This window comes from Pelophylax lessonae (genome assembly GCF_965119305.1).
Source record: "Pelophylax lessonae genome assembly, chromosome: 3".
Classification (NCBI taxonomy): Eukaryota; Metazoa; Chordata; class Amphibia; order Anura; family Ranidae; genus Pelophylax; species Pelophylax lessonae.
This window is the reverse complement of record NC_138770.1, coordinates 215,163,596-215,178,713: the sequence shown is the minus strand read 5'-3', so window position 1 is coordinate 215,178,713 and position 15,118 is coordinate 215,163,596. Positions and strand designations below refer to the sequence as shown.

Here is a 15,118-nt window from a genome sequence, read left to right as displayed (position 1 = left end):
AGCTACTTGGATTTTGCCATATATGTATCTACTAAAAATCAGGTTGCTTGGTTTGCAGTGAGGATAAATTGAGTATTAATTCTTTTTTTTTTTCTCAACTTTTAATTAGAACACACAAAACATTACTAGATTCTAAACTCCTTATGTACTGGAATATATCAAATGCTCCACTTGTGAGCATCCAGTGTCTAAATAATCTGCATGATAACCGCTTTCATAAAATAACTCATGAGTAATATTGAATATGTATTGTAACTCAGTCGATGGAAACCTCTACAACCTTAAATGCTCAAAAGAGACAATGCATAAACAGTAAAATAAAAAAACACCCATAGGTAAAATTTGAAGTAGGTGCATTTTTTTGATTAACCACTTTACCACCGGAGGATTTTGCTGTCTTCCGTCCAGGCCACTTTTTGCGATTCGGCGCTGTGCGACTTCAACTGACAATTGCGCGGTCGTGCGACGCCGTACCCAAACGAAATTTACGTCCTTTTTTTCCCACAAACAGAGCTTTCTTTTGGTGGTATTTGATCACCTGTGCGATTTTTACTTTTTGCGCTATAAACAAAAAAAGAGCGTTTATTTTGAAAAAATAACAATATTTTTAACATTTTTTTATATGAAATTCCTCCCAAAAAATCAAAAACAAAAGGGTTCCCCTGTGGGTGGGACTTTAAAGGCACTGATATTTCAGAAATTACACATAGGTAAGAATACAAAAATGTAGCTTTATTGAAATTGTTTATATAAAATATATAAAAGATAAAAGCAGAGGCAAGCAAAATTATACATCACATTACAGGGTTGAACATCCACCATAGGACCCCCATGTAAACACCCGACGCGTTTCGGAGAAACACTCCTTCTTCAGGGGTGCCTTGGGAGGGTGGTCTGTAAACAATCAGTGTAAATGTACATATTATACATATTGCAAAGTCAATCTGGCAAGAAAAAATAATCAAGTCAAAAAAAGTGCACTTACATGTTTCACTGTAATGGTTAAAGAAAGAGTGCCTGCCTGCAAGGCTAAAAACAGAACATCGACAATGCCAGCGTGGGTCTATGGTAAGCCGATTAAATTCGATGGAGTTGGCTTCATACAGAAGGAGAATTTTTTGATTTGTAGAATTGAAGTTAAATCAAGGTTGCTTGCTACCAGACAACTGTGTGGGTCTGGGTGGGGACAGCTGAAATCCCAAAAAGAGGCAATCCTGCTGGGCAAAAAGCCAAAGTAAAGAAGAAAAAAAGGAAAAGGAGTATATGGTAAATAGTGTGTCATATGAACAAGTCAGGGGACACACAAGACACCTAGGGGTTAATCTCACCAGAGAGCTACTACCCATATAGGAGCTACAGGCTCTCTGAGGTGAGGGAATCATCCTGGAGGCTCCAATGCTCATAGATATATAGCCAAATAGATTAATTATTGAGTAATTTAATAAAGAGAGGGGGGGGGGGGTTTGGTTCTTTTTTCTCTAAGTGAACATTACAACTACTTAAGAGCAGAGGAGCCAACAAGAATGGAGATCCCAAAAACAACAATCAAAAAGGGTAAAATATGTCTAAGAAATATAGAAATACCTTTTCAAATCCAATCTTGGCAAAATGAATGCAATATCAGGATAGATGTTGCTCCACGCTCGGCAAAGGAACATATGAGTCCGACGCCGAGCGTGGAGTATAAATGAGGAATTGCTAATCAGCTGAGAGCAGTCTCAGCTGGGCGGCTATTGCGTCCAGCTGACTGCCAAAGGGATCTCCCGGGTCACATGGGCCAGCGCCGCCCCCAGCCGGAAGGAGTCCGGCGGAAGTGATGGCAAGTCAACACCGCCGGAAATGATCCGGCGGAAGTGACGTCGGCCCATGCGTCCCACCGACACGGTACAGACTTCCGCCAGCGTTGAATACGTCAGGCGGAGTCCATTGGGCATGCGCAATGGGAATATCCCATGAGCCAGGTGTGCAAGGCTGCTGCCCCCATTGGCGAACGCCACGAATGGCGTTCGCCTTACCGTGCCGGGCTGTACCCATAGCAATCGCAGAAGATGGTTATTTTCTGCGCAACAAACTTGATAAGAATAAAAAATCATGTCAAAAATGTATGTTATCTGTATACCAAAGGCAACATATTGGTTCAAAATACATCTCTGTATGGATTTATAGCCATTTAAACAGAGAAAGAAAGAAGAAAAGCATTGGCAACCATAATTGCAACCCAAGGGCAAGTCGATGTTCATGTGTACAAAGCAAGACAAATGCTTAATACAATAATGTAATCACAAAGGCTAAATGCAGGGAAAGAAAAAGAAAAAGGGGAGGGGGGGAAGGGAAAAAGGAAAGAGGGGAAAGGGAAAGAAACTAACAAATAAAATGGGTATACAAGCAGCATATTTCTATACAAGGAGTCTATTGTAACAAAGACAGAGCCGGGGATTTCCTCCAAGAGGCAAGTGCTAGATCGAGATGTGTAACCCAGGAGGCATAAGAGAGATTATTTATCTCTCCATGCCTCCTGAGGTGAATCCCTCAAGAAATGGCTTGAACGAAATCATCTCGTTCAAGCCAGGAGGTTCTGTTGCCCTCAGGCGGTAAATCCACCGCAGTTCAAGTTGGAGGAGGGTCTTATTCCAATCCCCTCCTCTTGGACTGGGGTGGACTCTATCCAGGATCAGAAACTTTATTTTTGGAAAAATCCCTGCATGAACTAAACTGGTATGTCGGCCTAGTGGGAGATCCGGATTGCAGGTTTGCATGCTCTTTATGTGTCTGTTGGCCCTTTTGGTGAAATCTAGCTTTGTTTTGCCAACATAAAAACAGCCGCACCCACAGAGGAGTAAATAAACCACCCCGTGGGTGCGGCAGTTGGCAAAGTGCTGGGGTATAAATGTTTGCCCATTCGGTAGAATGGGATTTTTTTTGGTCAGCATAAATTTGCAATATTTACAGGCACCGCATATAAAGGTGCCTTTGGCCTTGCAAGGATCTCTCCCATTTTGAGCTGTGTATTCGCTACGTACCAATTGATCTTTTAGAGCGGGAGCTTTTTTGAAAGTAATTTGGGGAGCAGGGGGAACATGTTTGCCCACGATAGGATCGAGGGACAACAGGTGCCAATACTTCCCCACGATTCTCCTGACCTCAGTATGTTGTTCTGAATATTTCATGATTACTCTCAGTGTTTGGTCAACTGGTCTGGCTGTGTTTGAGGCTATTAATGAGGTTCTATCTTTCATCAGGGCCTTTCTATAAGCCTTCTTCAAGGTGGTAGGGGGGTATCCTCTAGTCAAAAGTCTCTGTCTCAAATCGTCAGCTGCCTTCTGGAAACTGATGAGGTCTTTACAATTGCGTCTAGCGCGAAGGTACTGTCCGTATGGAATGGATTGCACCAATGTAGATGGATGAAAGCTAGAGGCATGGAGGATGGTGTTACCAGCAGTGGGCTTACGATAAAGCCCACTGTGGAGAACACCATCCTCCCCCCTAGTCACTGTGACATCAAGAAACGTGACACAAGAAATGTCATATTGCATTGTAAAAGTTAAATTGAAGTCGTTTTTGTTAATTCGGTCCATAAATGCATTCAAAAGTTCAGGGGGTCCATGCCAAAGCATGAATACGTCATCGATGTATCGGACCCACAATCTGATGTGGTCCGTGTACATCGAGAGCATGTCATCATTCAGAAGAGCTTGTTCCCACTCCCCCAGGTACAGATTGGCGTAGGATGGGGCACAACATGTGCCCATCGCTACGCCCTGCACCTGGAGGTAGTGGGAACCATCAAATGTAAAGACATTGTGAGATAATATGAACTGTAACATGGACAGAATAAACTCTCCGTACGCATCCAAAATTTGGTTTTCTATTAGTGTGTGTCTAATTGCCGAAAGGCCACGATCGTGAGGAATAGAGCTATAAAGTGCCTCAACGTCAATTGTGACTAGGAGACACTCATCTGGAATCCATATGTTTTCAATTCTTTGTAAAAAGTGTATCGTGTCACGTACATGAGATGGTAGTTGTGTGACCAGTGGTTTCAAGAAAGAGTCAATAAGCCTGCTAGCGTTATCTGTTATAGAGCCTCGCCCCGAAATAATGGGGCGCCCTGGTGGATTAGTGGCGTCCTTATGTATTTTGGGGAGGGCATAAAAGGTCGGGGTAATTGGAAAGGTTGTGCGTATGAATTCCCATGTATGTTTGGGAATGACTTCGTTCAAATAAGCAGTATCAACCAATTTGTAAAATTCGAGCTGATACTTATTGTTAATATCAGCTGGAATTTTACGATACCAGTTATGATTCTTCAGAATCTTTTGGCACATAGTCACATAGTGAACATTGTTCATAATCACCACGTTGCCCCCCTTGTCAGCCTGCTTAATAGTAATCGAGTGGTTGGTTTTTAGGCTTTCAATAGGGACCACTCCACATGAACTACATATGTACAATTCCCCCCAAAAAAGATGTAAAAACCAATTTTTTTAAAAATTTTTGGCCAATTTGTTTTATGCTACATATGTTTGGTAAAAAAAATCGCAATAAGCGTATTTTGATTGGTTTGCGCAAAAGTTATTGCGTTTACTAACAAAGGGAAAGATTTCTGTCATTTTTGGTGTTTTTTTTTTAACGCGTAATGGCGGCGATCTGCGATTTTTTTTTGCGGGACTGCGACATTGCGGCGGACAGACCAGACCCCTGACTGACATTTTTGACACTTTTGGGGGTACCAGTGACATTACTGCAGTAATCAGTGCTATAAATATGCACTGTTACTGTAAAAATGACACTGGCAGGGAAGGGGTTAATTTTATTGGAGAGGGAGGGGTTAATGTATGCCTGGTGCTTACTGACGTGTAGGGGGGGAGGTGACTGTGTGAGTCATGGACAGATCGGATGTCCAGCTATGCTGAACAGTCCGATCTGTCACTCCCTGTCACTATGGAGATCCGCCCGCTGTGTTTACACACAGTGGGCGGATCTCCAGACTCGATCCCCGACGATCGGGTAAGAGCAGCGGCGATCGCCGCTGCTCCTCCCCTGGCCCGACTCCCGCTGTGAATGAAAACAGCGGGAGCGAGCCTCCGGCGGCACGCAAGCGCCGCCCAGAAGGGGGAGTGTCCAGTCACGTTAATACTACGTGGCTGGACGATAACGAACCACTCTGCCGCAGTAGTATTACTGTGAGCGGTCGTAGAGTGGTTAAACAGCCTTTCATCTTATACAGTATTATGAGTGGGGTTCATACATTTAGAGAAAACAGGAAAAGATTACTGAATCTACATTAAACATCAGTAATTCATAATGTATGTGGAATTATTTTTGTGAGAAATAAGGCCTTGTTTTTAACTTGTCAATTTTGTGGAGGCCTTACCTTAGAACCAAACATTTAATAAACAAACATTTTTTTAGGGAATATTTTATCTGTCAAAGGATTTGTGAAGTAATGCACATACTCTTATGATTCACATAATCATGCTGCCTTAGATGTGTACATGTATAAAGAGAGGAACAATTATTTTAGAACCTCCTGCTAGCTCTTGAGCTTGTAAGTGGGGTGCAGCGCGGTGCGGCGGCAGTAACAGACAGTCCTGATGCGATGAAAGAACTTGTATTGAAATAATGCAAAGACCGTGCACAAGTAAGGGCTCTTTCACACGGCCGCTCCGTGTGAAAGCTCCGCTGCGGGACTTTTTTTTTTTTTCACGGAGCGGATGACATTTGTGTCATCCGCTCCGTATGTCCGCATATCATCCCATCAGTTTGTGGATGATATGCGGACATAATGTAAGTCTATGGGGATTGCGGATGTCAGCGGATGACACCGCTGACATCTGATTTTCCTTCCTTTCCGTTTTTTGAACGGAGGAAAAATAGGGTTCTGTTCCGTTCCAAAAAACAGAACAGAACTGAAAGGAGGAAAATCGGATGTCAGCGGATGGTATTCCGCTGACATCCGCAATGCCATAGACTTACATTATGTCCGCAAATCATCCGCAAAAAAATTGGATGATTTGCGGACACACGGAGCGGCCGTGTGAAAGAGCCCTAACCCGGTTGGAAGGCAGCCCAGGGGAGAACTCTCACAGTTCCAACAACATGTAGAGAGCAGGATTCAGCTAAACTGACAGCGCCTGTTGAGAGGGGAAGAATGCATCCTGGCCATTTTTTGCCCAAGCAGGAAGATGTCCAGAGAAGTTGTGAGTCCTAGGCTTTCCCTTCTCATCAGAATCCTCTTCCTGCCACAGTTATATAGTTAGTCTGGTTGAAAAAAGACAAAAGTCCATCTAGTTCAACAAATAAAAAGTAGAAAAGCAAAAAACCATTTTTTTACAATCGTATATACAAAATCCCATATCCACAGTTGATCCAGAGGAAGGCAAAAAAACCCCAGTAGTATGATCCAATTTGCTACAGCAGGGGAAAAAATCAGATGTTCTCTGCATCAACTTTACTTATAAATGTTAGTATCCAGTTCTATTATGTACTTTTAGGAAATAATCCAGGCCTTTTTTTAAAGGTATCTAATGGGCTGGCCAAAACCAGCTCTTGAGGGAGTCTATTCCACATTTTCACAGCTCCTACTGTGAAGAAGCTTTTCCATATTTAGAGAATAAATCTATTTCCCCAAACGTAAAGATTGCCCACTTGTCCTTTATGATGACCTTCAAGTGAATAACTCAACACCAAGTTCACTATATGGACCACTTATGCATTTATACATGTTGATCATATCCCCCCTTAATCTCCTCTTCTCAAGAGAGAATAAATTCAGTGATTCTAATCTTTAGCTCCGCCATACCTCTTATCAGATTGGTTGCCCTTCTCTGCACTTTCTCCAGTTCCCCAATATTCTTTTTGTGAACTGGTGCCAGAAACTGAACTGCGTACTCCAGATGAGGTCTTATTAATTATTTGTACAGGAGCAAAATGATATCTCTCTCTCTCTCTCTCTCTCTCTCTTCTCTCTCTTCTCTCTCTTCTCTCTCTTCTCTCTCTTCTCTCTCTTCTCTCTCTCTCTTCTCTCTCTCTCTTCTCTCTCTCTCTTCTCTCTCTCTCTTCTCTCTCTCTCTTCTCTCTCTCTCTTCTCTCTCTCTTCTCTCTCTCTCTCTTCTCTCTCTCTTCTCTCTCTCTCTTCTCTCTCTCTCTTCTCTCACCTCTCTCTCTCTCTCTCTCTCTCTCTTACCTCTCTCTCTCTCTCTCTCTCTCTCTCTCTCTTACCTCTCTCTCTCTCTCTCTCTCTTACCTCTCTCTCTCTCTCTCTCTCTCTCTTACCTCTCTCTCTCTCTCTTACCTCTCTCATACCTCTCTCTCTCATACCTCTCTCTCTCATACCTCTCTTAATATAAGAAAATACTTTGCTTGCTTTGGAAACTACAGCTTGGCATTGTATGATATTATTAAGCTTATGATCTGTCAGAACATCCAGATCCTTCTCCACCACTGATTCCCCCAGTTGTATTCCCCCTAGTATGTATGATGCATGCATATTCTTAGCCCCCAAGAGCATCATTTCACATTTATCAACATTAAAGCTAATTTGCCACAAAGTTGCTCAATTAAACAGGGCATTGAAGTTGGCTTGTAAGTTGGAGTCATCCTGTAAGGAAATTATTCCACTGCATAGCTTGGTGTCATCTGCAAAGACTGAAAAGACTGGTACTTTATTCTCCGAGCCTATATCATTTATAAATATATTGAAAATTAAGGGTCCCAACACAGAACCTTGGGGTACACCTCTAACAACCCTAGACCACTCAGAGTATTAATAATTAACTACAACTCTCTGAATTCTGTCTTTTAGCCAGTTCTATCCATTTACCGATTTTTCCTGGCCTGTAGACTGAACCTTACACATTAACCTTGTGTGGGGAACTGTGTCAAATGCTTTTGCAAAGTCCAGGCAAATCCACTTCTGTCCCTACCAGGCAGGGTACCTGTCACTGCTCCATCAACTCCCAAAATATGTGTCAAACCTGGAAGACAGGGCTTAAAAAGGCTCTGCCTGACCCAACATAACTTCTAGAATCTTATTGGTTGGCAGCATCCAATCGGATAGCTTCCCCAGTGACCCAGGTAACCATAGAGGAACCATATTCCTTTTGACTTCCTCTCTAACTGCAGACTGCACCTGCCTACACGCATCCAAACTGGGGCACATATCAAGCAGTGAAAATCTGTAAATGCAGACTTACCCAAATAAGATCCCTAGTGTGTGTCTGCATCAAATAGAACATACCAGAAACTGGTGTCTGCTCAAATTAATAACTAGCTGGAACCAGGTGCATGTGGCATTCAGTCAAGCTAGCTAGAAAACGTTAAACCATGCCTGAATGATCGGTTTAAACAATGTCTTTTTTGCTCTAGTTAGGCCTCTTAACATGCCTGGCATTGGAACTTTACAAGATTGTCACCAATAAGGGTTACTTTAGGGTCTTTCTACACACAAAAGTACCTTCTGCCCAGTGTTATGGCGCAGCTTCTGAGTGAACAGGATTAAGACTTGAAACACATCTCTGCACACGCCTAATGTGAACCTTCATCTCTACCTATCAAATGCCAGAAGACCACCAGAACATACCCGCTAGTCTCTAAGGAGAACTGACTCCAGTGTAGCTGGCACCACACACTGCCCGAGTGCCAAAATGAACAAAAAAAAATGTTTTGCCTATAGTTCTACTTTAACTGTATATTTAGCACCTTCCTCTTATGGCCATGGTGCAGTGACAAGGTTTAATGACCACTAGTAAATTTTATCCTATGTTTACAACACCTTGATCAGCAGCCATACTGTGGGCTAAAGTTCATGAGAATAATTCAAATGAAATAGCTTTCAAAAAGTGCTACATCCAGGAAAACAATAGCAAAAATCATATCAACAAGAATAGCTTGTACGGTCAATAGTACTGTAGATTTTAACCACTTTACCACCGGAGGATTTTGCTGTCTTACGTCCAGGCCACTTTTTGTGATTCGGCACTGTGCGACTTTAACTGACAATTGCGTACCCAAACAAAATTTACGTCCTTTTTTTCCCACAAACAGAGCTTTCTTTTGGTGGTATTTGATCACCTGTGCGTTTTTTATTTTTTGCGCTATAAACAAAAAAAGAGTGACAATTTTGAAAAAATAACAATATTTTTCACATTTTTTTTATATGAAATTCCCCCCCAAAAAAATGTAAAAATCTAATTTTTTTATCATTTTAGGCTAATTTGTTTTCTGCTACATAGTTTTGGTAAAAAAAATCGCAATAAGCGTATTTTGACTGGTTTGCGCAAAAGTTATTGCGTTTACTAACTAAGGGAAAGATTTCTGTCATTTTTTGGTGTTTTTTTTTTAACGAGTAATGGCGGCGATCTGCGATTTTTTTTTTGCGGGACTGCAACATTGCGGCGGACAGATTGGACCCTTGACTGACATTTTTGACACTTTTGGGGGTACCAGTGACATTACTACAGTAATCAGTGCTATACATATGCACTGTTACTGTAAAAATGACACTGGCAGGGAAGGGGTTAATTTTTATTGGTGATCAAGGGGTTAATGTATGCCTGGTGCTTACTAACGTGTGTGGGGGGAGGTGACTGAGTGACACAGGGACAGATCGCAGGACCCTGCAATCTGACCCTGTCTGTCACTTAGGAGATCCGCCCGCTTTGTTTAAACAAGCGGGCGGATCTCCACACTTGATTCCCCGACGATCGAGGAAGAGCGGCGGTGATCACCACCACTCCTCCCCTGGCCCGACTCCCGCTGTGACTGAATACAGCGGGAGCGAGCCTCCGGCGGTGCACGCGCGCCGCCCACAAGGGGAGGAGTCCAGCGACGTAGGTCTACGTCGCTGGACGATAACTAACCACTTTGCCGCAGTACAGTCAACGTGACTGGTCGGCAAGTGGTTAAAGGCGCAATATGAGACACACCCAATTATATAAAAAATATACAATTTATTTTAGACATGTTAAAAAAATAGTATTCAAAAAACAATTAACAACATTTCTCTCTCAAACAATACAGGACATAATTAACATACAAATTAATAATATGGCAAAAATGAGTGTAATCCAAGTAGTCTTGTCCAAATATTTATGATCAACACGTTTTGCCTAGATTGTAGGTTCTTCAGGTCTGTATGACTTTGAAGGATCAACACTTTTATCAAACAATGAGCAAAAATTAGACTTGTATATATATATTCCAGGAATCTTATAAAATAACGGAGGCTGCATAGCTTAATCAAAATGGCAATAATCAATGGAGTCCACAGGAACCAGTCTAGGGGGCGGACATAGGGGATCCAGGTAAATCCAAACCAAAGGGGAGCAGAGAACAGGAAAGGGCGGGACTGCCTATGAGATAAATAGACCACAGGGGATATATGTTACTCTACAGGTTAACACGGGTTATATCTAATACCTCCCATCGGTAATGTTCAAATGTACTTATAAAAAAGTCTCCAGGAGGCATTCTATTCTGTAAGATATGCAGTCTCTGTATATTAAGTTATTTATAAGATTGCTGGCATATATATACAAGTCTATTTTTTGCTCATTTGATTGATAACAGAGTTGTTTCCTCAAAGTCATACGGTCCTGAAGAAGCCACAATTCAAGGGAAATATATTCATTGTAAAGAATTGGACATGACTACTTGGATTACATGCATAATTGCCATATTCTTTATTCGTATGGTTGTTTACAGTCAGGTCCATAAATATTGGGACATTGACACAATTTTAATCTTTTTGGCTCTATACACCACCACAATGCATTTGAAATTAAACAGACATGAGTTGTTTTAACTGCAGACTTTCAGCTTTAATTTGAGGGTAGTTACATCCAAATCAGATGAACGGTGTAGGAATTACAACAGTTTGTATATGGGCCTTCCACTTTCTAAGGGACCAAACGTAATGGGACAATTGGCTGCTCAGCTGTTCCATGGCCAGGTGTGTGTTATTCCCTCATTATCCTATTTACAAGGAGCAGATAAAAGGTCCAGATTTCATTCCAAGTGTGCTATTTGCATTTAGAATCTGTTGCTGTCAACTCTCAATATGAGATCCAAAGAGCTGTCACTATCTATCAGTGAAGCAAGCCATCATAGGCTGAAAAAACAAAACAAACCCATCAGAGAGATAGCGAAAACATTAGGTGTGGCCAAATCCATTGTTTGGACCATCCTTAAAAAGAAAGAACGCACCGGTGAGCTCAGCAACACCAAAAGACCTGGAAGACCACGGAAAACAACTATGGTGGATGACCGAAAAATTATTTTCCTGGTGAAGAAAACACCCTTCACAACAGTTGGCCAGATCAACAACACTCTCCAGGAGGTAGGTGTATGTGTGTCAAAGTCAACAATCAAGAATCAAGAGAAGACTTCACCAGAGTGAATACAGAGGGTTCACCACAAGATGTAAACCATTGGTGAGTTCTCCAGGAACCCGAAACCCTCCTTACTACACCAGCTCCTCAGCCACTTGTTAACTTCCCTAATCTCTAATCGTTTAGGACTCTCCATCTTCCTCTGCCTATGTCATTGGTACCAATAGGTACCATGACAGCTGGGTCTTCCCCAGCCCCACCAAGTAATCTGTCCACCCGATCCTTAAAAAGAAAGAACGCACCGTTGAGGTCAGCAACACCAAAAGACCCGGAAGACCACGGAAAACAACTGTGGTGGATGACCGAATAATTCTTTCCCTGGTGAAGAAAACACCCTTTACAACAGTTGGCCAGATCAAGAACACTCTCCAGGAGGTAGGTGTATGTGTGTCAATAACCAAGAGAAGACTTTACGAGAGTGAATACAGAGGGTTCACCACAAGATGTAAACCATTGGTGAACCTCAAAAACAGGAAGGCCAGATTAGAGTTTTCCAAACAACATCTAAAAAAGCCTTCACAGTTCTGGAACAACATCATATGGACAGATGAGACCAAGATCAATTTGTACCAGAGTGATGGGAAGAGAAGAGTATGAAGAAGGGAAGGAACTGCCCATGATCCAAAGCATACCACCTCATCAGTGAAGCATGGTGGTGGTAGTATCATGGCGTGGGCATGTATGGCTGCCTATGGAACTGGTTCTCTTGTATTTATTGATGATGTGACTGCTGACAAAAGCAGCAGGAGGAATTCTGAAGTGTTTCGGGTAATATTATCTGCTCATATTTAGCCAAATGCTTCAGAACTCATTGGACGCACTTCACAGTGCAGATGGACAATGACCCGAAGCATACTGCGAAAGCAACCAAAGAGTTTTTTAAGGGAAAGAAGTGAAATGTTATGCAATGGCAATATCAATCACCTGACCTGAATCCGATTGAGCATGCATTACACTTGCTGAAGACAAAACTGAAGGGAAATTGCTCCAAGAAAAAGCAGAAACCGAAGTCAGTTGCAGTAGAGGCCTGGCAGAGCATCACCAGGGATGAAACCCAGCGTCTGGTGATGTCTATGCGTTCCAGACTTCAGGCTGTAATTGACTGCAGAGAATTTGCAACCAAGTATTAAAAAGTGAAAGTTTGATTTATGATTGTTAATCTGTCCCATTGCTTTTGGTCCCTTAAAAAGTGGGAGGCACATATACAAACTGTTGTATTTCCTACACCGTTCACCTGATTTGGATGTAAATACCCTCAAATTAAAGCTGAAAGTCTGCAGTTAAAGCACATCGTGTTTGTTTAATTTTAAATCCATTGTGGTGGTGTATAGAGCCAAGAAGATTAGAATTGTGTCGATTTCCCAATATTTATGGACCTGACTGTATGTCCTCTATTTTTTGAGGGAGAAATACATAGGGGAGGCCCCTGTTTATATGGGGATGTATCCCCCGTTTATGTTGTAGTTAACTGTTTTTTTTTTTTTTGTTTCAAACTTTTTATTGAAAGTATAGAACATAACATAAAGTAGTACAGAGTACAACAATATACCATTTCAATGTCAACAAGTCAACAAACAATGATGAATACAAAGTAATCGAAAGTAACACATTATAACACCTGGAGTTGAGTATCAAGGATCAAGTCTTTAAGCTTCACTTCACCTGAGAGTTAGTGGAAAATAACCAACGATTAGATTTGGACTTGGGTTTATGATGTAAATCGGGTGCAATTTTGATAAGAACCAAGTCATCTTACAGGAGGGAGTCAAGTGTGGGGTGAGGATTGGGATTAAGAGAGCAGATCTATCAGGGGTGTATGGGGTCATTTCGGATATCTAGAAGGATCTCTGTACTCGGGAGCAGAAATAAACGTTGTCGAACGCTTCAGTTGTCTCTGTGTAGTATAGTTGGTGTACAAGTGAAGTGATGAATCTGTGGAAGTAGTTAACTGTTTTTAAATTCTATTTTTTTTTAACATGTCTGCAATAAAATGTAATTTTTTTATATTGTTGAGTGAGTCTCATATTGTGCCTTTAAGTCCACCATTGACAGTACAAGCTATTTTTGTCGGTATGTTTTTTGCTTGCTTCATGAGAACGAAGTTTGCTTATTAAGAAGAAACAAATGGCATAGCTGAGGCAAGGTTCCATTAATAATTTAACGGCTTGTTCTTTGTAAAACTGATCTCCTGTCCAAATCTAATCCAGACTTATGTTTCATTGACATGGTTGCTTCCATGATGAAAGTTAAATGGTCTGTATTATAACTGATTATGTTTCATTACATTTAAAAATATTTGGCCTTATGTTATGGATCAAGAGATTCCCGCATCAACTGTTTCTGTGTTGATGGGGAAATGTAGCAAATTTCTTTCCTACAACCCATGGTTGCAAGAAAGAAATTAATTCTGTGTATGGTGAGTGAAAATCAGATCAGTGGAGACAGATTGGCAATAGATATTTGATAGAGGTCCCAATGATTTCCTTTTTTTATCCAAAATGTAAAAAAAAATAAAAAACTGCATCTACAGTGGAGTAAGGGTAGGACTAATAGGGTTAAACAATGAGAAGAGATGTATATATACTTTCTGTTTTTTACTTACTTCCTACGTGCAGAGCATTACTAGAGATCTGTCATTCATTTATGGTAACTATAGGGGACAAGCTGACATTGGCGCTCCACGTAGCCTCAATTTAAAGGCTGAGTTACCTGGTGTGTATTCTAGTTGCTTTTAAACAAGGATCAACATGTTAAACTACAGGAAAAAAAAGTTTTGACTTACACCATTACCGAAATATAAACCAGAGAATGACTGAAAAACAGCTAATGGTGAAGAAATACACAATGTAACATTGTTTTAGGGACCCAACAAGGGCTGCATTTTTTATTTTCTGAAATATTTAGGCTACATTCTTTGTCTTTCCCTACATGCTATTTACTAGACAAATAATTTATATCAAATGTTTGCCTCCTGTTTTCGGCCCATTGGTCACAGGTGTAATATGCATTAACATTTTTTCAATAACTAAAAATCTATTTTCTCTCACTCAGAATGATGGACCTGTTTAAATCCTGGTGATTTCTGAATTACACAACTTGTGTGCCCTTTGTACAAATATCATCAAGCAATAAAGAAAGTGGAGCTGACTACGGATGAAGAGCCTGCATGACTCTGACTAAATGTTATGTTGTACGACACCAGAAAATCTTGTGATATTGTAAACAATGTATTTGATACTACAACTGTACATCTCACTGTTATCTGTATTTATTTTACACTAGAACTATCATTGCCAAAAAATGGCCTGCAAGCTACATGGGGCTTTCAGCTCCTTGCAATATTGCTGGGCAACCTCTAGGCAGGTACTTTCCAAAATGCCTCTCTGAACACGTACCTATTACACCTAACATAAGCATTATAGCAACATAAGATTATTTTTAATAAAAGCTTTTTAAGTCTTGTTTTATTTTGTTCTTATTTTGTAGTGTGCCCCAATAGGTTATTATATCTGAATGGGCCTTATCAACTGTTGTTATCTTATACTGGCTTTTATGATTACATTTTTGCTACTACAGTAGCGTGGAAAGCTGGTTATTTTATGGTCTTGCAGTGCTCCTACAATGTTAGAAGAGAGAGGACTTGCGGAGCCGAAGTGGGCAAAGACAATAAGAAGATCCAAGAACCAGGTGAAAGGTCAGGGGAGGAGGAAGACAAGCGAATCCAGAGA

General features: G+C 41.1%; 1 protein-coding gene across 1 annotated transcript in view; it reads left to right on the top strand.

Annotated features, from left to right (window-relative positions):
• Window positions 1–14,832, top strand: part of LOC309548965 (transmembrane 4 L6 family member 4-like) — a 35,587-nt gene extending 20,755 nt beyond the window's left edge. The window contains exon 6 of the mRNA XM_082248899.1: window positions 14,442–14,832. Coding sequence (XP_082105025.1) covers window positions 14,442–14,459 — 18 coding nt within the window. The 3' untranslated portion in view covers window positions 14,460–14,832. The remainder of the gene's footprint in view (window positions 1–14,441) is intronic.
• The last annotated feature ends 286 nt before the right edge of the window (window positions 14,833–15,118 follow it).